A 21,035-nucleotide genomic window follows, 5' to 3' on the forward strand; every position below is an offset into this window, starting at 1 on the left:
TATAAAAATGTACAGAATAGATGTTTCAGATTTTTATGACTTCCAAGCATTCAGAAATATGTGTCCATTTAGAGACTATAACAAAGCAGTCGAGAATTTGAAACGTTTAGTCATTTATGTTGACTCTGCCCCAGAATGTTATGTCATGAAAGAATGGGATGTTGTCTTTAACAAACCAAGAGCAACAATAGTGTCTGAACAAGAATGTAGACAGAAACTTAAGAAAATAAAAGTTGTACAAGTTGGAATGAAGATGTTAGATGCTTGGGATATCTTATTGTCAAAACTTGAAGATTTTTCAGTTCGTGGTATAAAGTTTTATACACCTTCTCCAAACTTCTATTCTATCTTCACTGGATATAAATATGAACAAGTAGAATGGAAAGAAAATATTATAGAAGCTTGGTTAGACCATGTCAAAGAAATTATATGCAATGGAAACGAAAAGGTTTATGAGTATATCTTATGTTGGTTTGCAAATATCTTACAACATCCAAGTGCTAAAAATGAAACTGCTCTCATTATAATTGGAAAACAAGGAACTGGTAAGAACACATTCTTTACAGATATTTTGTGCAAACTGTTAGAAGGTTATTCGAATCCGAATATGACAAACTTAGAAAACATCTGTGGCAAGTTTAACTCCTCAATAGAGAATATGAAACTTATAGTTTGCAATGAACTTCAAAGTATAGATACAACAAAAGTTTTGAACTCAGATGCTTTGAAGAGTCTTATAACAGACAAAGTTGGAGTTGTTGAAAGAAAGTATAAAGACCAAAGAGTTTGTGAAAATGTTGCAAACTTCATTATGGTTTCAAACAATGCTGTTCCGATGAAGTTAGAAAGTTCTGACAGAAGATATGTAGTTGTCAGAACGTCAGATTCTCATATGCAAGATACAGAATATTTTGACGACTTAGCAGAAACTTTGACATCTGACTTTTACAACCACTTGTTCTCATATTTCATGACATTAGATATTTCTAAGTTCAATCCAAGACAAATTCCACATACCGAAGAGAGACAAACATTGTTAGAAGCAAACAAGAGTGTATATGAACTGTTCATAGATGAAACTGACTTTGTGTCATTAGATGAAAAGTCTTTATATGATGAATATAAACAATATTGTCAAGAATATGGTTATATGGCAGCTTCTAAACGTACATTCTTGGCAAATGTCAAAAGTCTTTTAGATGTTCAGAATGGTGTATATACAAAGAAAAATTTTTCTGAGTAAATTTTAAAAAAAATATTTTTTATCCGATAGAAAAGATGATGAAATATATTTCAGTAAACAAGTACATGTCAGGACTTAAAGAAGAACTAGACCCATTCACATATTTGAATGTTTACTTCTACCATTTTGAAAAGTCTTCATTCAGCAAAGTTTGGAACATCGAACCAGTTAAGTTTGCTATTGTGACTAAAAATGGTGCGAAATTTGAAGACTTAGACATAGAAGGTTTGTTAACAGTCAAAGAAAGTTTTGACAGAAGGTTCTCAAACCTTAAAGAAGGCAAAGCATACAAACTTGTTATACCTTATGAACCAAAGAAGACAGACGACTATGAATATTATGAGTCTAAAGTTGTAGAAGTTCAAGGTAAATTGGGTAAAAAGATTTTAGAGTCTAAGCCAGTGTTTACTCCTAAAGAGGAAGAGAACATTGACATTGACCCAGAAATGTTCTAAAAATAAAATTTGTTCGACTTCTGGTCAATTTGACCAAACCGTCAATTCGTTCAAAGATATTATAAAGAAGTCTAAGTTAGTATGTATAAAGGATACTGAGTTGTTAGATTGGATAAAGAAGTACCAAAGAAGAGTTTTGAAGTATAATGCTATAAATGAGTATATAAATTCTAAGTTTAAAGACCCAAATGAGGAAATGCAGAGAATATTAGAGAAGAAACACTTCAGAAACAAACAGAAAGAGATAGAATACATTTCGAAGAAATTGCAATCTTATGATTGGAAGACTTACCCTCATAGATGTCTTCTTATCTTAGATGATTTCGCCTCTCATCCTTTGTTAAAGAATAGAGAACAAGATATGTGTCGAATTCTTAAGAAGCTCAGACACTTTAACATTTCAGTCGTAATATGTGTACAGACAGCCAAGAGTTTAAGTAAGGATGTTAAAAGAATACTTACTGACATAATACTTTTCCCCGGATTGTCCGAAGACGATTTCATGGAACTTATGAAAGAGTCCATGGCAGGTAAGTTTGACAGACATGAACTATGGGAGAAGTACAAAGTCATACAAGACCCTCATACTTCTTTCAGAATTCATATCTACGCAAACAAAGTTCAAATTGTAAAAAGTCAATAAAAATAAATGGTTCATCTACCCTACTTGTTTGAAGTTGTCAAAATACTCTGTTATTTTTTCTTTCAGTAGCGGTAAGTCTTCTTTGAAGGTAAGTATTGTACAACCTTTCATATCATAGTGTGTTTGAGGTAACGTATCTTGAACTATTTGTTTCACATCTTCATTTGGGGTCATTGAAATCGGTAAGTTTTCGCGATAGAACCAATTTCTGTCAGATTTGTAAATCTTAGCAAGGTCGTAAAAGCTTTTGTTGTTTCTTCTGACTAAATGCAACATAACCATATCTTTATCTTCTTCATTTTCCATCTCTTCAGTATATATCATATACTTATAGTTCTTTTCCTTTCCTTTTGGTACCGAACGTGGTATTCTTTTCTGAATGCTTTTGTCTTTTGCTTCAAGCTTGTTTTCCATTTCTTTTCTCATTTCTGTATGTAAATCGTCAAGAAGTTTGTAAATATACCAAGCATAACGAGGCGAAGCCCACATTGCAACAGCATTTACAAGAAGTCTATGTACATAATATCCTCTCAAACCGTTTGGCAATTTTTCACGATTTTCATAGAGTTTTGGCGACTGGGGTTTTTCTCCCACTCGAGTTTTTGCGACTACGAGAAATCCCGTAGTCGAATTTTCAGCTTCATTTAATAGTTCAATAGTGCTTTGGTTCCTAAACCAGTCTTGTGGTTTCTTATTGTCGGGTGCAAAACATGCTGTCAAAATACTTTGCATTTGGTACATATCGTCTTTGACCGAACGAATGAGACGTAACTGTTTGTTATACTGTATGTACTCGTATTCTTCATTTATAGCTTCATGGACTATAACTGTTGTTGTGTTCTCTGATGTTGACATATCTGTCTTTACATACAAAATAAAAAAATAAATAAAAATAAAACTAACTTTATTTTTTCTATCTTAAGGAAATTCATGATTTTTGTGCTGAATTCAATAAAAATAATGTTTAGGTGAAGAGGTGAGATTTCACCTGTTTTTTCACCTCATTTCTACCCCAGTTATTTTATAAACGTTTCACATGGTAAACGTTATTTTTTAAATTTTGTGAAAACTCAACGGTTTGACACATGCCCTAAAAATTATTTTACTCAGAATTTTGTGCTGAATTCAGCAAAAATATATTTTAGGGTAGAAGGTTAGATCTAACCCGATAACTAACCTCTTTTCTACCCTCATTATTTATAAACGTTTTACATGGTAAACGTTATGAATTCGTGAGACTCTAAACAGTTTTGTAGCTTCTATTTCTTCTTTTAGTACATCGAATGTTTTAACGATACCGAAAGTTTCTTTATACTTCTTCTTGACATCAGATAGAAGGAAATCGTCAGCAGTTGGATAGTTTTTGTTCAGAAATTCTAACATGTCCATTTTATTTTCAACCGGCTTCTCTGCTTCTTTCTTTAAATCTGCATAGTCGTTTCGCATACGTTCTATCTCTTTGACGGAGTAGTTATATTTCCTAATTGCTGCTTTACATTTAGAACATCGCGGGTTCATTTTTGCGTTATATTCTGAAACCTTACCTGCTAAAACAACCAAGGCGTCAATGGTTTTCTTTAAATCTGAAGCAGTTGGTTTTATCTGTTCATTCTATACCTTACCTCTTCTATCTTTATCTCTTATCTGCCATACACATTTTGCAGCTAATGAAACAAAGTTGTCGTATGTCTTAAATTCTTCGGATTTGTAAAGGTCAGAGATGTTCTTATATAACATGTCGCAATCTTTGTCCATAACTTTATGGTTGCAATGATATCCTAGAAACTCATAGTTTACCTTTCGTATGAACTTCTTTATTTCTACTGAGTCAGTTGCTTTGACTTCAATTTCGTCGAATTCAGGAATAGTGAGCTTTTGCTGCTGAATTTCAGGTAGTTTAGGCAAATGGTCGATGAGGTCCTCCATTTCATAAAGATATTCTTCATTTTCTTCATCCTGTGCGGTACAGTCTAAATTACTTGTTAAAAGTTCTTGGATTTCTGTTTCAAAAGTATATGAAGAAGGAATGAAGCTTTTCATCTCTACTAACATAGATGTTGGATTCATGACTAACGAGTTTGGTGCTGTTGTTTGAATTGTTGTTGTGCCGATTGTTGAAATCATATCTTACATACAAAATAAAAAAATAAATAAAAATAAAACTAACTTTATTTTTTCTATCTTAAGGAAATTCATGAAAATTCAAGAGGGTAGAAATGAGGTTAGATCTAACCATCTACCCTAAACGAGATATAAAAATTGCTCACATTTGCTCACATTTTGGCACTTTTTTGTACGTTTGTCAAAAAATTGTGAGGAAGATCTCACAAAAATAGTCAAAATGTGAGCAAATTTTGAGAAGTGCTCACATTTTGACATACGATTATTTTCATACGTTTTTTTGATGAATTCTAATAAAACTTCATTACCACTTTCAGAACGAAGCGTAACTTTTCAGCACGTAACGCTCTATCATGTGTAGTGACATATTATTCAAAAAAACTCAGATTGCTTATCTTATAATAACAATTTCATTAGAAAAAATGCACGATTTCACGCTAAAACTTTGAAGCAATTCTTAAATTCGGATAAAAAATCGATATGTATTACACTTTAAACTTCAAAAAATGGTTCAAAATTTAGACTTAGTTTATCTTAACAATATAGCAGATTTTAAGCCGAACAAGTAGGAGTAATAGAAATAGCTCTTGAAAATAATTGCAATTAGTAATATGTAAGTCAAAGTTCGAGTATTCTAATAAATAAACGTTCCGGATTTTCTTTACTACAAGAATCAATACTTAATATATAGAAGCAACAGTAAAAACTTATTAGAGATTCAAAAAGAAAGTTGACTAAAGAGAATCTTTTTATATAAGTAATTTTATTTTTTTGAAATACGAGATCGAATAAACATGTATTTTATTTTATTACTATAATAATACGTTTTTACATAGTAAGAAAGTTTAGAGACTGAAATGAAATTAAAAATTGAGAAAAAAATAAAGCTTTTCTATAAAAATTCATATTAATATATAGTATAATGATATTACAATTTATTGATCAAATAAAAAGAATATTTGTTGAATAATTTCTGTTCAAATTAAAAGTTCTTCAACTTACGGTAAATCTATCTGCCTTAAAAAGTATTACGATATTATGCAAAGTCAATTTTCTCCAAAAAAATATTTGAAGATGATACTTTAAGTATACCAAAAATACAAGAATTTTGAGAGAACTCAATGAATTTTTGTGAAGGTGGAGTTAAATTGAGAAGATTTTTGGTCAGAGAAAAACAAAAATTACTATCTGATAAAATGGTATTAAAATGAAAAAAGTTTAAACAAAGGAAATGAAGAATTTATATTATATTAGAATTTAAAGAGTAAATATAAAAGATTGAAAGAAAGAATAATAATAGGATTCTTGAATGCAACATTTGGAATGATGTTTCCAGTTGTAGATGTGTTAAGCAAAGAGAGATAATGATAGTTTCTTGAGTTTTGAGTTAAGCTTGTTGTAGATGAGAGAGAAATTTTGACGAGACTGAGGAACTTCATTTGGAATGATGTTTCCAGTTGTAGATGTGTTAAGCAAAGAGAGATAATGATAGTTTCTTGAGTTTTTGCAATTAACCATCCTCAATGACTATTGTTTTAATATAATTTTTAAATTTTTTAAAACTGACATTTTAGTTGTATATTTTTTCTAACAAAGGTACATTCACTAGGCGATAACAGTAAAATGGGATGAAAATATGATAAATAGCATCCCTATATAGTGCCAAACAATATTTATACGGGCCAAAAAAATTGGCTAGAGATTTGGCGAGTTATAAAACTTAGAAAATTGAGAGGGATTTTTATTTTTGAATTTTTTTTGGAAAGTTAAAATTGCGATTAAAAATCGATTTCCAGGAGAACTAAGCATCTCATCATATATTTAAATCGATAAAAATATTAAATAATAGTTGAATAGTATAACAACGTGAAATTATGGCTGAATCTACAGAAAAAATGAACATATTTGACATTTTTGAAAATTCATACGTTAGATGGTGACAGACTCATAAACTATACTTTAGCTAAGATTGATATATGGTTTCAACAACACATGGTTAAAATTGTAAAAATATTTTAGATTTCAAAAAGATATATATGGTAATATAATGGAACAAAGTCAACAAATAGCATGTTAAATATGTTATAATTAACTTTTTATTAGATCCAATAGTAGATATCGAATGGTTTCCAGCTTTATGGTTAAATATTTTCTTTTCGAGCTTCTCTTTAACTGTTGTATTAAGGTTGTAAATTTTTGATGCTAGAAACTATGGAATCTTCTTTGCTGCTGCATTTTTCTTGAGAGTTCTTGCAATTTCGAATAGATCTGCGCATTGTATGAAATTGAGGCTTTAAAATATCTTGAAAACAGAATAGGACTGCTTTTCCAAAGGAATGCTTACTTGTAAATCAGAGAGTTTCAAAATTGAGAGCAAGATTATCATCATAACTTTCGATTTTGCTGCGAAAAAGGAAGACAAGTAATTAACAAATCATTTACTGTTGTTCATCAAAAGAAGAAAACTTTGATAACAACTAATGATGATAAAATCAAGCTATCTTTTAATATTTTAAATTGATAAGACATTCAAAATATTTGAATGGTTTAAAATATTTTCTTTTAATTTCTATAAGATATTATCATGATTATATAATAAAATTTAAATTTTTATTCAAAAAGGCAATATTTCAAACTTTTAATTTCAAAAATCTTAATTCTGCAATAAGTGTATTTAATTGTAGCAAATTTAATGATCCTTCGTCATGCTTAGCAATTTGGAACTCATAAATTAATGATTTCTTCAAGTAAAATTCTGCATTATTTCAAAAGTCAATAATTCTCTAGTAACTTTTCTTCAAACCCTAACCATTATATTATATGTATAATGGAGAATAATTGCAAAGAAAGATAGCCGAATTTACTGGGTAGTTCTTGTGATGCGAAATAATTGCAAATTAACACATAGTTTTAACAGCATCAATCTCTTTTTGCTCTCATTTAAATGCATTCGCACACTTTAATTTTGAAATATAAGAGTTTTGGAAATTATCAAATTTATCTGCTCAAATACTATAGATCTTCATAAGTGTTAATAGAATCACCAGCCTTACATATAGTGTTTAATATAATGATGCACATCATACTGGGATTTATTCCTTATTCATCTAGTTATTATAAGATTTACAACCCCATGAAAATTTAAAATTTTGTCAAAAATAGTGAATGTACCTTTTTTCTAACACAACTATCAATAAATTGTAATATCATTATACTATATATTAATATGAATTTTTATAGAAAAGCTTTTTTTTTTCTCAATTTTTAATTTCATTTCAGTCTCTAAACTTTCTTACTATGTAAAAACGTATTATTATAGTAATAAAATAAAATACATGTTTATTCGATCTCGTATTTCAAAAAAATAAAATTACTTATATAAAAAGATTCTCTTTAGTCAACTTTCTTTTTGAATCTCTAATAAGTTTTTACTGTTGCTTCTATATATTAAGTATTGATTCTTGTAGTAAAGAAAATCCGGAACGTTTATTTATTAGAATACTCGAACTTTGACTTACATATTACTAATTGCAATTATTTTCAAGAGCTATTTCTATTACTCCTACTTGTTCGGCTTAAAATCTGCTATATTGTTAAGATAAACTAAGTCTAAATTTTGAACCATTTTTTGAAGTTTAAAGTGTAATACATATCGATTTTTTATCCGAATTTAAGAATTGCTTCAAAGTTTTAGCGTGAAATCGTGCATTTTTTCTAATGAAATTGTTATTATAAGATAAGCAATCTGAGTTTTTTTGAATAATATGTCACTACACATGATAGAGCGTTACGTGCTGAAAAGTTACGCTTCGTTCTGAAAGTGGTAATGAAGTTTTATTAGAATTCATCAAAAAAACGTATGAAAATAATCGTATGTCAAAATGTGAGCACTTCTCAAAATTTGCTCACATTTTGACTATTTTTGTGAGATCTTCCTCACAATTTTTTGACAAACGTACAAAAAAGTGCCAAAATGTGAGCAAATGTGAGCAATTTTTATATCTCACCCTAAACATTATTTTTGCTGAATTCAGCAACAAAATGAACGAGGTCAGGATGTATGTAAATACCTTTGAATTCATTTATAACGCCCTTAGTAAGCTCATAAAATGCTTGTTTTGAGGTCGAGCCACTTTTGGCTCCACCGTATTCTTTCAACCAAAACTCAAGAATTTCCTGCATGAATTTTGTATAAAAAGCAACCGTCTGAATTCCGGCGGTTGCTATATTCTTCACAAAATGCCTTATAATACTCTTCCCAGGACTTATTTTCCAACAACTTTCTAAAGTCTTTCCTAAACTGACTGACTGACTGACTGACTGACGGCACAAAGTGGCTTAACGAAAACATTAATATATAAAATTCATGAAAATTCAAGAGGGTGAAAAAAGAGGTGAAATCTCACCTCTTCACCTAAATTATATTTTTTGGTCCGGGAACAACTTTCTCTCAATTGGAACTGTAGCATACTCTTTGCGTAAGCGGTTCAGACCTTCTTCGAAGTCTTGGTCTCTCTTGGACTGAGATTGGAATTGGAATTGTGGGGCAGGGTTTTGCATAAACATCCAAGGGTTGGGGAAGTAAGGCATAGGCTGAGGAGGGTAGTTCGGGAAGCCTTGTGGTGGGTAGTAACCTTGAGGTGGAAATTGGTAGTAATTCGGAGGTACTTGCTGGAACTGAGGTTGCTGAGGAGACTGTTGTGGTTCTTTAGGTTCCTCTGGTTTGGGAATGGACTCGGTTGGTGGGACGTCGGACATTCGTTTGTGGCTTCACCGTCGGACCACAACGATAAAAATCTCTGCTACTAGCAGTACTTTTACTGACAGTAGCAGTACTTTTACTGACAGTAGCAGTACTTTATCGTCGAAAACCCTCTCAAATTTTCCTTTTTACTGCTTCTAGCAGTACTTTTTCTGCTACTAGCAGTACTTTTACTGACAGTAGCAGTACTTTTTCTGACAGTAGCAGTACTTTTTCTGACAGTAGCAGTACTTTTACTGACAGTAACAGTACTTTTTCTGACAGTAGCAATGGTCGAGGTCGAACCTACCGACGAGGCAATTTACCTAATTGAAATTAACGAGCTTGTTAAAGACTTCCTCAGGCAGAATGTAAAAGGCAAGCTTGTTAACGGTTGGATAACGGGAAGGGCTGCCTTGACTCTCGAGATTTCGACTGGAATTCCAATTGAGGTACCAGAAGGCACTCCTTTCGACGACATAAAGCAAGCAAAGAAAGAAGCTCTTGTTAAGTTCTTTGCAAAGCGCCCATGGATACAACTTCCAAACAGAGAGAACCCTTTCCCAAGAATGAACCAAATTCTCAAGGGTCTCCTTCACTTCTCTGGTCAACCATTCTACATAACCTGTGAAGGCGACATCCAACCAGTTCAGTAAACATCTCATTTTAACTCACTTTTTTTATGTTTTTTGTGAAAGTGTCAAAAATAAATTGTTTTCATGAGTTTTCTACGATGTTAGAAAAAATGTTATTTTCTAATATCTTCACATTCAATACTTTTTCAGCACTTTTCCGTAGTTATATATGAAAGACAATTCGAGATAAAAGTCATAGTACAATGGAATAATATGTTGCACACCATTTGTTGTGAACCAAACTTGAAAGTCAGAGAAACTGTTACTAGGTGGTTCGTAGAATTTAGAAGCAATGTCATAAAGGTCCTTACCAATACATAGAAAACTATTGTTGCTTGAACTGAAACTTGCATGACACATAACATTTTGAGGGTCAAACACGTTTCTATAAACCATCAAATCTGCTGGTGGAGGTATAAATTTAAATGGACCATCTGGTGGTAATGGTTCGTTCTGGTTTAGTAACCGAAGAAATTGTGCCCAAGAACGTTTGTCTACTTCCCAAAATAAAAACTCTGTATCTCTTGGAGGGTTAATTTCAATCTTTTGAAATGAAACGGTGGAGTTCATCTTGTCATATTCTAGTTTCAGATAGTATGTTCCATTTAGTAAAGAGTCGTATTTTTCTTGAAATTCCCAATAATATTTGTTCATTTGAGTTTGAAAGTCATCTAGAGTTTTCTCAAGACTTTCGTCTGAACGAACTGTAAAGATTCTCATTTCGTCAAATTTGTCTATTAGACCATCAGAACCTTCATACTGCCCATGAAAATATACTGCGAACATAAATGCGTTAGTTCTATTTGAAAACAAAACTCTTCTAAATCCTATTGCCTTTGCATCTGAAGGACTTTGAAGCCAACGAATTGGATAGTCAAACCTGTATGCTCGGGATGAAATTTCTTCATCTGAAATAGTCCTACCAGCATTTGTAAAGATATAGTCTAACGGTTTTGTATCTGCTACTTTTGTTCTTTGTTTTTCAACCTGAAGCATTTAATATATGTAAAAATATATTGTTTTAAAATGGTATGCCATATAGCTTCTTGAATTTGTTAAGAAGTATTTGAACGTATTTTCCATCTGTATCTCTAGTGTTTACATAAGCAAACTCAGCGTACATTTCAAATAAAATAAAAAAAATGTCACTTTTTTGAAATAAATTTTTTATTTCATGCAATGTTTTATTTCTGTGCCGTCTTCTTTAACACCCCAGTACTTACGCTTGGAGAGGACATGAACTTCGGAAAATACCTTATCTAGCTTAAAACAGCCCATCTTTTCACCGACTAAACCCATTTCAATGAGTTTGTTATAGCCTTCTTCGTTCGTCATGAGTGCGTCAATGTTCTCATAGTAAACCTTCACTTTGGATTTGACTTCCGAGAAGAATTTGTTGTAGTTGTCAAGGACTGCCTTTGCGAACTGAGGGTAAGACCAATGTTCGACAATAGGTTTTAATGTGGTTACTAAGCCACTTTGACCTTGAGTGAATTCGTACTTCAAAACAAAAGGAGAAAACCTTTCAACAAAGTTGTCGACCTTCTCATAATGTTTACTCTTCATCTCTTGAGGTTTCTTAATGGAATATCCCCATGTCGAATTCATAAGCAATTTGAGTGTCATTGCAAGTTTGGGGTTTGAAGCTTTCCTAATATCATACAGTTGTTGTATGACTTTTCCAACTGTATAGTTCCTTCCCGGGAACTCACCATCTTCGTTTGGAATTCCAGTCGGAATATATTGGACAAACCTCATGTATGCAGCGTTAAGGTCGACATAGTATATCTTTTCATCTGAGTCGAACTTGTCGCAACCAATTGGTCCAGTTTGTGGAAATTCAAGTGAGTCTCTTATCTTCTGAGAAACTTCTCCTGTTATCTCATAAACATCGTCGAAGCAACCTGTTTCATATAAAACCTTCTGACCTAACTCAGATGCTCTCCAATACAATTTGACGTCAATTGGATGTCTCAATGGAAGTTTGTTTATAGCATCTTGAAGTTCTTGCAACCTCATTGGAAGTTCTTCTGGTTCAGGTTGGTATCCGAACATACCCCTTGTGGGAAACTGTACTTCTTTTGTACTAGAACTTTGTCTGGAACAACTTTTGGTCTTGCTAACAATGAAAAGTTTGTTTCGTCTTTTGGTACAAAAGTTTCTGTCAGCTTGTCATCTGGAATTGGTTCCAACAAACCTTTCTCGAAAAGAATGTTTACAGCTCTGACAATGTTGCACTTGCTTTTACCAAAGAATGGGTTTGTAAGACTTTCGTTCAACATGAAGTGGTTGTGGACAATTACAATCTTCAACCATGGTAAGTCTTTGTCAACAACATAGTCGTCGTGTGAAGAACCTTTAGCTGTAGGTATGTTGACTCGGATATTGACATTTGCCAACGGTGCAATTTTTGCCAATTGACTTCTGAGAATGTACCTTGTCTTCACACATGACTCAAGATACTTCATCTTCTCATCTGTAACAAGACCAGAGTTCCTGAGACATGTAAGAATGCAAGGTTCGTTGACAATTGTTTCAATTGAATTGTAAATTCCATACCTTGTCAAGTCAATGTCAGACTTATTTATGAACGGGAAGTATCCAGCATGTTGTCTGACTGCTTGAGGGTTAGGTTGGTACCATTCGAACTTGACACTTGCAATTCCTTCAATTGCATTCAAAATGTCTGAGTCGGAGTCAACCATTTGTTCTCTCTTTGTAGTCTTGAAAGCGTCAAGAAGTTTTGCGGCTGTTTGTTCATTGCCATGTGCATAGTAAATGTGACCATCCAAATCTGTTATGGTCAATCTGAGATTGTGTCCTTTCTTATTTCCGTCTTGAATTGCAGCAAGTACACCCATGAAGCCTTCTTTGTTCTTTCCTTCGTCAAAGTTTACTGTAAAGGTTCGACCAGATGTAATTTGACTTCTAACTTCACGATACTTTTCATATGCATATCTTGTTCTTTCCATGGGAGCATGTGCGTCTTCACCTTTTCCTTTTTTCCTTCTCAAAGGATGCAATTGTTCGTCATGTTTCCAGTAGAATCTGGCAAAGCCGTCGTGTCCTTCAACTTGAGGTTCACTAACATCGAAAGGCATGTCCATAAGACGTTCTTCTTCTAACCTCTCTAGTCTGTTTGGATAATTGGCACGTGCTGTTTCCAAATCCATTTTGTAGCGAAGACCAGACAATTTGTCATAGACTTTTATGGGTCTTCCCTTCCTATATTTAAAATTCTTCGAAACTCTCCAACCATATCTTTGTAACTCTGCTTTTATTCTAGCAGACTTTCTATCCATTCTATATGGGGGCATTTTTATAAAAATAAAAAATATTTTTTTCTTTACTTTACATAACCGCCTGCTGCCATAAGTCTTTGACGCCAACCCATACCAGCTAATGAAGGTTGACTTGGTTTAGTTTGGAAACTAAACTTTGGTTTTGGTTTATCTTCAGTTTTTGGTTTTTCTTCTTCTATCGGTTTTTCGTCACTTTTCGGTTTCCTCTGACTTTACTTCACTTGCAGGAACAGTTGTGTCGTCAACATCTTCATAAATATCATATGCCATTTGTTTTTGTTTTCCTTTCAACTTTTTGTGTTTGTTGTAAAGTTTAGAATATTTCGACTCTAAGTCAATGAGATGTTCTATAATGAACTGTTGGTCAGTGAAGTAAACTTTTCCATCTGTTGTCTCGAAAGCTCCTTCAGACTTCAATATTTTATTTGTGAGAGTCTGTTTCTTTTTTGAGATACTAGCCGTTCCATTTCTATGAAAAGTGACTTTATAGTTAGGGTTTGTATTTCCAGACCTGGCACTTTCTATTATTGAATTTTTCTCTTCATCTCTAAGTTCTTTGACAGGTTTTGACAATGGTTCTGAACTTTTTGTTTGTGGTGTCAAATCTACCGTTTCAACTTCTTCGGTCATTTCATCTCAGTAAAAAATTTTAATTTGGTTTGTTTTCAACTGGTTGTTTAGGTTTTTTAAGTCGGTCTAAAACTTCCTGAGGTATAGGAAGAACTTTACAAACACGTGTGTAAATGCTGGAAGCCGACAAATCCATCTTGAACTCATTTGTCTCAATGCTGCATTGTTCATTTCATCTCAATAAAAAAACTTTACATTCCCCACGTTTGAGGCGGTTGAGGTTGGTTATTGTTTACCCACTGTTGTGCATGGTTATATCCTCTGTTAAAGAATCTTTCACCTTGGTCCATATAGTGTCCTGCTTGGTTATAGTAGTCATTTGCTTTGTTATAATAGTTTCCTGCTTGTCTTCCTACATTGTCCATCCATCCTTGAACTTTTCCTCTTGTTTCAGGATTTGGAATAAGATTTGTTGCATCTTGTGCTACATCCCAACCTTTCTGTACAGTTTGTATAATAGGTTGTGCTTTCTCTTTAAGTATACCTAATGTACTCAAAATCTTCCTTCCAACTCCAAATACACCTCTGGCTATTGTTCCCACTGCGGGCAAAAATCTGGATGCAACTCCTGCTAATGCGCCAAATAAACCCATTTCTTATAGGGTAAAAAATGACGAATCCGAACAAGGACCCTATGTTTCTAAAGCGACAAAGAAAGCACTCATGATAAAAATCTTTAGTTCAACACCAAATGCTTGGTTTATGGATATCTTGGAAAACATTCCGAGAGTTAGAACAGATGGACCTCCATACTGGTTAATATTTGTTGGTCAAACACAAGATACTGTGAAGCCATACCATTATGGTCCAAAAATATTTTAGATGTGAAAACTGCTTTGACAATATTCGTTGACAAATACCATCCAACAAAACTGACATCTGACTGTGAAAGTTCTTTCAAATCAGATGATGTAAAAAACTATCTGCGTTCAAAAAATGTAAACCAATATTTCATTGTCGACCAAAACCATTCTGCTCTTGGTGTCATTGACGGTTGTATAAAAATGTTAAGAGACTTAAACCAACCACAAGGTGGTGAAGCAAATGAAATGTCATATGACGACAAATATAGACACTTCTCCATGGCAAAGATGAGACAAGTTTTAAATATTTACAATAACCGTAAACAAAAAGGGTTGGGAAACCACTCCCCCGAAGAAATGAAAACAACCCTGACTTAGAGAAAGACTATATATTTAATAATTTAGTCAAAAGAGACAAACAAGAAAGAATGCCGGGCTTCAAACTTCAGAAAGGTGACAAAGTAAAAATAGAAATACCTAAACGCGACCATATGAAAATACTATTGACTATGACAACAATGGGAACCCGACAGGTACTCACATTCGTGTTCGTAAAAATAGAAGAAAGTATACAAGAGAATATTATGAAGTTTTAGGCAAACATGGCAAAATGTACACACTGCAAGCAGAAGATAAAACTACTATTGCCAGACCTCGTTTCAAACTTGTCAAAGTTCAAGGTGGTATACTTTCAAAGACAGTTCCTAACAAATATAAGACAACTCCTGACGAATATGCTAAAGAAGTTGAAAATGACGACTAAGCAATTCTATACCATGCGTAAACTGTCATGTAAGGTGGCATGTATTCTTTACTTTGTCCCGTTGTTTGCGTATATCCTGAAACGAAATGTGTATGGTTTCCTTCTCCCTGCGTGTCATCCCAGTAACAATTTATAGCAAACTTAACGTCGTCTTTAACATCATATCCTTTACCTTTTGTCATTCCTGACCAATCCCAATATCTATGCTTATGCCAACCTGCTTGAGATGTACTTAAATCTATGTAATGACTGTGTGCAGGTAAATTTTCACCTGAAATCGTTTTACTTCCACCTGTTTCCTTTGAAGAGTTTGCACAATACAAAAAACCTGTCGACTATTTGTTCCCATGCACCAACACCAAACATTACTTGAGGACCTCTTGCATCCATAGATGTATAAATAGAACCTACTGGGTTCATTAAATCAAACATATGAGATATTATAGGATTGTCTCTTTTGAACTTAAAATATAGTGCAACTATTTCAGGTTTCTTCTGGTTTGTGTCAGAATATTTTTTATAATATAATCTTATGTTTTCAGGGTAGGTAAAATCTTGACTATAATATTTATTTCTGTCATCTGTATAATAATATACTATTCTCGTTTTTTCTATTGCATTATATCTTTTATATCTATAATAATCTAAATATAATGTTAGCTTTGTTCATCTACATGTGGTGTTCTGTCGTCATCTCCATAGTCATAATAATGTGGTGCTGGAGCTGGGTCAGGCAATGTCATATCTGCCATTTCATAAACTCTTAAATATTCTTTTGTTCGTCTCCATATAAGTTTAAGTAGCAGTTGTTGTCTAATGGAACTTTAACTTGTGTACCATCATTCTTTTTATAGTTACATACATTTCATTGTTATTTTTCGGAATGAGTTTATACCGTGTACCATTTTAAGGACTGTACCAACTGCCATCTAAAATATTTATTTTCTTCATTGACAGAAAAGTCACCAACAATAGTTTCAATATTTTTTTATTCCTATCAAACTTTGGTATATTTCATTGACATATGTTTTATCTGCTTTATTTTCAAGGCTAACGTTTAAGTCTGTTATTTCAGAAGATGTATGTGTATGTCCAACGTCACTTTTCCTGTTTAAGGTTTCTTGTAAGTTTGTAATATTTGCAATGGTATGTGTATGTCCAACGTCACTTTTCCTGTTTAAGGTTTCTTGTAAGTTTGTAATATCAGATATAGAATGTGTATGAGTCTTATCTGCTTTTGTCTCTAATGTTTCCTTAAGACTTGGTATTTGGTTAATATAATGTATATGAGTCTTTTAGAATATTCGTTTTCAGCTCTTGTCACTTCACTTGACATTTTATTGTCAACATATGTTTGTCTGCTAGTTCAGGATGAGTATGTTCTTTTGTTGCATAAGCATTGTTAGCTCTTTCTTCTTCTTTTGCTATTGCATCGTCTACATATTCTTTGTCAGCTTTGTTGTCAACATCTGCCTTCAAAAGAAGTTCATTTATAGGTTTCTCGTTTAAAGTTCCTTTTGTTGGATTATACAGACAGTATGGTTCTTATTGTCTTGAAACAGAAACTCATCTGTTATAGGGTTTAATGTCAGTTTTAAGTCACCCCCTTTCAATGACTCAGATATCTTAGAATAGTTTGAAAAGTTTGTTGTGTTCTTATTTAGAGCTTGCATAATGAGTTGTCGGTTGTGTTGTATTTCTCTCATAGACGCTGTTTCATTTGACATTTTTATTATAGATAAAATATGCTTCCAATAGAAAAAGAAAATTCTAGAGTTGCTACAACTAAACCATTAGATGAACTTTTTACTAATGTCGGTCAAAAGTTTGAGACAGATACCGTAAAGCATGAAGGCTATCGTTTTGACTACCCATTAAGATGGTTAAGAGACCCATCCGTCACAAAGCTATTGGCTTTCGTAGAATGAAGTTCATTTCAGAAGCCATACATGGTTTCCCATTTACGGTCGGTTTTGAAGTTCGATACTATAACAAAGAAAAACGTATGTATGAGAAATTTGAACAGGGAAAACTTTTACAAGCTAGTTTGCTTATAACTTAGAAACAACTCTTCAAGCTTTTCAAGAAAAAATAAACGATATCTATATTGAATATGCAAACCAGTATAACATTGACGAAGGAGAATACCATCTCGATATTATTTATGACAGGAAAAATGCAACTGTTAAAATCAATAAAATAGAAGACCTTGGAGAAAACGTTTATATTTCTACAAAATATAACAACTTGGCATGGTATAGATTTATGAGGATGTTAAATCAGCCTGCAGCATATCCAGTACACCCGGACTATTATGAAGTCGAAAACCCTAATGGAACATATGAAAATATTTTCGACCCAGATGCTATTATTGTTCATGCTTCATTTTCTGGCGCCCAAAACTCTTTCTTATGCTTGGCAAATGACTTTTACGAAAAACCTACAAAGTTATATGAACCACCGAGTGGAAGTATTTCAGACTTTCAAGTATGGTTTACTACAGATGGAAGAAAAAGAATAATTCCATTATACCATGCGTTTTACTTAGAACTTAGTTTCATATACAACTACTATCGAACGATAAAAATATAACTTTTTAATATACCGGTTGTGGTTGCCAACTTGACTGTGGTGCAGGTTCAGGCTGTTGTATAACAGGAGCTTGCTCTTCTGGTTCAGGGTCTTTAGGTATAATACCAACGAACTGACCTACTCTTTTACCAATATTTTTGACACCGTTCCAAATTCCTTTTCCGACAGATTTTATTCCATTCCATATACCTCTTCCAACATTTCGAAAGAAGTTTCCTATCTTACTGAAGAAACCCATTTTACTATATGTAAAAATCTAATGTCCGCCTAGTCTCTTACGTTTCCTGTTGAGTTCCATAGCATTCTTTAACTGGAGCTCATACATTCTGTTTCTCTCCTCTGGTAGAAAACATATTCTGGGTCAACTCCTGTGTTCGCGTCATCTGCATAAAGTTGTTTATATCCCACTTCAGGGTTTGTATAAAACTCTTTCCATCTCATATTTGCATACCATGGTGGCAAACCTAACGCAGCGTCATTTGACATGGCAGTTTGCATTTGTACATCTGTTGGCACTTGACCATAGTTTGCCATTGCAGTTTGTATTCTAACTTCATTTGGAATATTCTCTGGGTTTGGTTGTCCAGGTTGCTGTGCATTCGCTAAGTTCTGTGCGTCCATTTAATATTAGATAAAAATATCTCTTACGAGTACATATACTGAACATTTGCAGGCATTGGTTCATCTTCATATTCTCTGTACTTTTCTGCCACGTCAAAGAAATAAATGACACAATGGAAAAAACCTAAAACAAGTAGTCCTATTTCAAACCACATTTACTTACTAATAAAATTTCTTTGTTATGACACTTTCTCCGGTTTATAGGACCTCTCTCATATTCTATCTTGTCATATCTAAACTCATAGTCATGTATGTCCTCTAACCATCTCATAACGGTTTCCAAACCACTTTTATCGGATGTAAAGTAAAAGCATGGATGGTTATGTAAAACGTCTAAAGTTTCTAAAGAGTCTCTCAAAGTCCAGTCTACTTGGTATTGAAAATCCCATGTGTTATAGAACGGCGGGTCCACTATAAAGAAAACATTTTCCTTGTCTTTATATTTTTCATACAACTCTGTCCAATGACATCTCACAAACTCTATACCCTCAATATACTTTTCTATGTCCTCTTTGAAAACATTTGTATAGTTAAGATATAAAACTTTTGACATAAGTGTTTCAATGTCATGAACTCTTATAGCACCACTATATAATAGTCTAGCAGATATACTATCCCAGTCTATATATTCTGCTTTTTTCAAAACCTCTCTCACAATATTTTTCTTATCTAATGGTATACGTTCCATCTTACCTATAGGTATCTTTTCTTTTAACTCTTTCAATATATTGTTTGTGTCTGGAATATGTTTGAGACGGTCCATATAGTTGTCGAAGTCATTGCATATAATCTTTGAGTCAGGAAATACGGTATGACATAAATGGGATATATAGAAACTTCCACCGAACAAATCTACAAATGTTAGACCATTCGGTAGTTTCTTAAGTTCTCTCAATATAATATCTTTACATCTACTCTTATTTCCAAAGAACGGTAACGGCGGTTTTGTAAAATTCATTTATATATAATAATAAAAATGTTTTTACCCGAAAAGTGACGGAAAAGTGACAAAACATGAAAACATATATAATTTGTGAAAAGCGACACAAAAAGTGACATTTAAAAAAGTGACGCCATTAATATGATGTAAATAACAACGGTTTTGGTTTTGTCACCGGCTGGTCGGCTGGGGTTCGGTCCTCCTCTTGGGTCTTGGGCAAAATTTCTTATGGGCTAGAGGGCGCAACGCGCCTGGAAGCCCCACTTACCTGACCTTGGGTTGTTATTAATTCGATAATCTGTGAAGATATTTGTTTAAGGGTTGACCGACGTCCATTCAATTTTTGAGAGGGTATTCAAAATTTATTGATATTAAGTATCAAATATCTCGTTATCTATAATTTTTTAAAACATGGTTGTTTCAGATAATGTTTTACCTTAATGAGATGTATGCAACGAGAATGAATTTTCGGTCACAATATTGTTCTATAAAAATTTCAAAATTTTTCGATTTTTCTTTCGATTGGAAAAATTTTTTATGGATAAATTTTTTACAGAAATACTATAGAATTTTTAGATAAAAACAGTGACATATCATGCATTATTGTACCCTTGATATAATGCAACAGATAAATCAGAAAAATAATGAGGTCGAAAAAACTCAAAAACGTTGACCGACCTCTTTTTATCAAAACACCGCTACACATCATAGATCATTTTGCAACAGCGCTCCTCCGCGGATTCGACATATTTAATAAATTAGCAAAAAAAGTATAAATCGTACTATTCGAATAGCACAATAGAAAGAATGAATATTAACAATTGTGTTTTTGATGATTAAAGGTTTGAAAAAGATAGTTTGAAAATAGGGCTGTACAAGATTTAAAAAAACATTGCCGGGTTACCGTAGAGGCCTAAAAAAATCGCGCCTCGGCGGCAAGCCGCCTCGGCATTAAGAATGCGCATCTAAATTTTTATATGTCCTTCTTTCTTTTATTTTTCCCTTCCCTTTCTTTTCTTTTTCTTTTTTCCCTCCTCTTGCTCTCATTTACCTTTTTTTCCTTTTCTCATCATTTTTCAAAATTTAAAATTTTTATCAAAAATCTTGCCTATAAAAGCAGACTATGGAACCTTTTAATGCCTCTTAATCAATATTATACAGCATAAAGCATATTAAATGAAAGTAATTACGTATAAATTTATTTTATTATCTTATTTATTAATTCTTTGGCATGTATTGTTTAATATTAACTTTTCTGTACATTAAATATGATATCTCCAAAGTATGAATGCCTTGTAACGAAACGAAAACTTATTTTATGTTGAATATTTGTCACAAACATTAGATTATTAAAATATATGTTGGATATCCCTTAGTATGAGACTTCATGACTCTTGTTGTCTAACGTGAGCTTTGGATTGCAAGCTCTGTGGTTAACGAACATAAATTAATTGTAAAGTTTTCAAAAATTTTCATCGTTTCTATCAGCATCTATTTTTCCTTTAAAATAATATATTTGTATGAATACAATATTTAGTAATTTTTT

The 21,035-nt window shown here is 32.8% G+C and overlaps 9 protein-coding genes and 3 pseudogenes across 12 annotated transcripts, besides 6 other annotated features; 4 read left to right on the forward strand and 8 right to left on the reverse strand.

Annotated features, from left to right (window-relative positions):
* Window positions 1–4,465: part of a mobile genetic element that runs on past the window's edge.
* TVAGG3_0177990 (uncharacterized protein) lies at window positions 8–1,243 on the forward strand (the record flags this gene model as incomplete). The annotated part of the gene is made up of 1 exon (XM_051225524.1): window positions 8–1,243. One exon carries the CDS (start codon window positions 8–10, stop codon window positions 1,241–1,243), a length of 1,236 nt encoding a protein of 411 aa, XP_051110510.1.
* On the forward strand, window positions 1,309–1,698 carry TVAGG3_0178000 (protein of unknown function, DUF4108 family; the record flags this gene model as incomplete). The annotated part of the gene is made up of 1 exon (XM_051225525.1): window positions 1,309–1,698. One exon carries the CDS (start codon window positions 1,309–1,311, stop codon window positions 1,696–1,698), a length of 390 nt encoding a protein of 129 aa, XP_051110511.1.
* Window positions 1,895–2,341, forward strand: TVAGG3_0178010 (protein of unknown function, DUF4106 family; the record flags this gene model as incomplete). Its single annotated transcript, XM_051225526.1, has 1 exon — window positions 1,895–2,341. The coding sequence occupies one exon, from the start codon at window positions 1,895–1,897 to the stop codon at window positions 2,339–2,341; it is 447 nt and encodes a 148-aa protein (XP_051110512.1).
* Window positions 2,357–3,196, reverse strand: TVAGG3_0178020 (KilA, N-terminal/APSES-type HTH, DNA-binding family; the record flags this gene model as incomplete). Its single annotated transcript, XM_001292529.1, has 1 exon — window positions 2,357–3,196. One exon carries the CDS (start codon window positions 3,194–3,196, stop codon window positions 2,357–2,359), a length of 840 nt encoding a protein of 279 aa, XP_001292530.1.
* Window positions 3,539–3,859, reverse strand: TVAGG3_0178030 (organellar and viral DNA polymerase type B; the record flags this gene model as incomplete). The annotated part of the gene is made up of 1 exon (XM_001294601.1): window positions 3,539–3,859. One exon carries the CDS (start codon window positions 3,857–3,859, stop codon window positions 3,539–3,541), a length of 321 nt encoding a protein of 106 aa, XP_001294602.1.
* Window positions 3,953–4,465, reverse strand: TVAGG3_0178040 (organellar and viral DNA polymerase type B; the record flags this gene model as incomplete). The annotated part of the gene is made up of 1 exon (XM_001294602.1): window positions 3,953–4,465. The coding sequence occupies one exon, from the start codon at window positions 4,463–4,465 to the stop codon at window positions 3,953–3,955; it is 513 nt and encodes a 170-aa protein (XP_001294603.1).
* Window positions 4,466–4,588: 123 nt separating this feature from the next.
* Window positions 4,589–5,376: a terminal%2Cinverted (terminal inverted repeat of MuDRx-1_TV/Phantom-3 transposon ID:TVAGG3_0178050).
* Window positions 4,589–8,467: a mobile genetic element.
* Window positions 7,652–8,467: a terminal%2Cinverted (terminal inverted repeat of MuDRx-3N1_TV transposon ID:TVAGG3_0178060).
* Window positions 8,468–8,881: 414 nt separating this feature from the next.
* Window positions 8,882–9,220, reverse strand: TVAGG3_0178070 (uncharacterized protein; the record flags this gene model as incomplete). Its single annotated transcript, XM_051225527.1, has 1 exon — window positions 8,882–9,220. One exon carries the CDS (start codon window positions 9,218–9,220, stop codon window positions 8,882–8,884), a length of 339 nt encoding a protein of 112 aa, XP_051110513.1.
* A 752-nt stretch (window positions 9,221–9,972) lies between these two features.
* Window positions 9,973–16,633: a mobile genetic element.
* On the reverse strand, window positions 10,218–10,834 carry TVAGG3_0178090 (uncharacterized protein; the record flags this gene model as incomplete). The annotated part of the gene is made up of 1 exon (XM_051225528.1): window positions 10,218–10,834. A coding segment is annotated over one exon (617 nt), but the record flags the coding sequence as incomplete, so codon positions are not given.
* TVAGG3_0178100 lies at window positions 11,910–12,688 on the reverse strand (annotated as a pseudogene). The gene has a single exon. A coding segment is annotated over exon 1 (779 nt).
* On the reverse strand, window positions 13,185–13,770 carry TVAGG3_0178110 (annotated as a pseudogene). The gene has a single exon. A coding segment is annotated over exon 1 (586 nt).
* TVAGG3_0178120 (uncharacterized protein) lies at window positions 13,962–14,363 on the reverse strand (the record flags this gene model as incomplete). Its single annotated transcript, XM_051225529.1, has 1 exon — window positions 13,962–14,363. The coding sequence occupies one exon, from the start codon at window positions 14,361–14,363 to the stop codon at window positions 13,962–13,964; it is 402 nt and encodes a 133-aa protein (XP_051110515.1).
* A 708-nt stretch (window positions 16,634–17,341) lies between the features above and the next one.
* On the forward strand, window positions 17,342–17,928 carry TVAGG3_0178130 (annotated as a pseudogene). The gene has a single exon. A coding segment is annotated over exon 1 (587 nt).
* Window positions 17,929–20,354: 2,426 nt separating this feature from the next.
* Window positions 20,355–21,035: part of a mobile genetic element that runs on past the window's edge.

This window comes from Trichomonas vaginalis, chromosome IV (assembly GCF_026262505.1).
Source record: "Trichomonas vaginalis G3 chromosome IV, whole genome shotgun sequence".
NCBI lineage: Eukaryota > Parabasalia > Trichomonadida > Trichomonadidae > Trichomonas > Trichomonas vaginalis.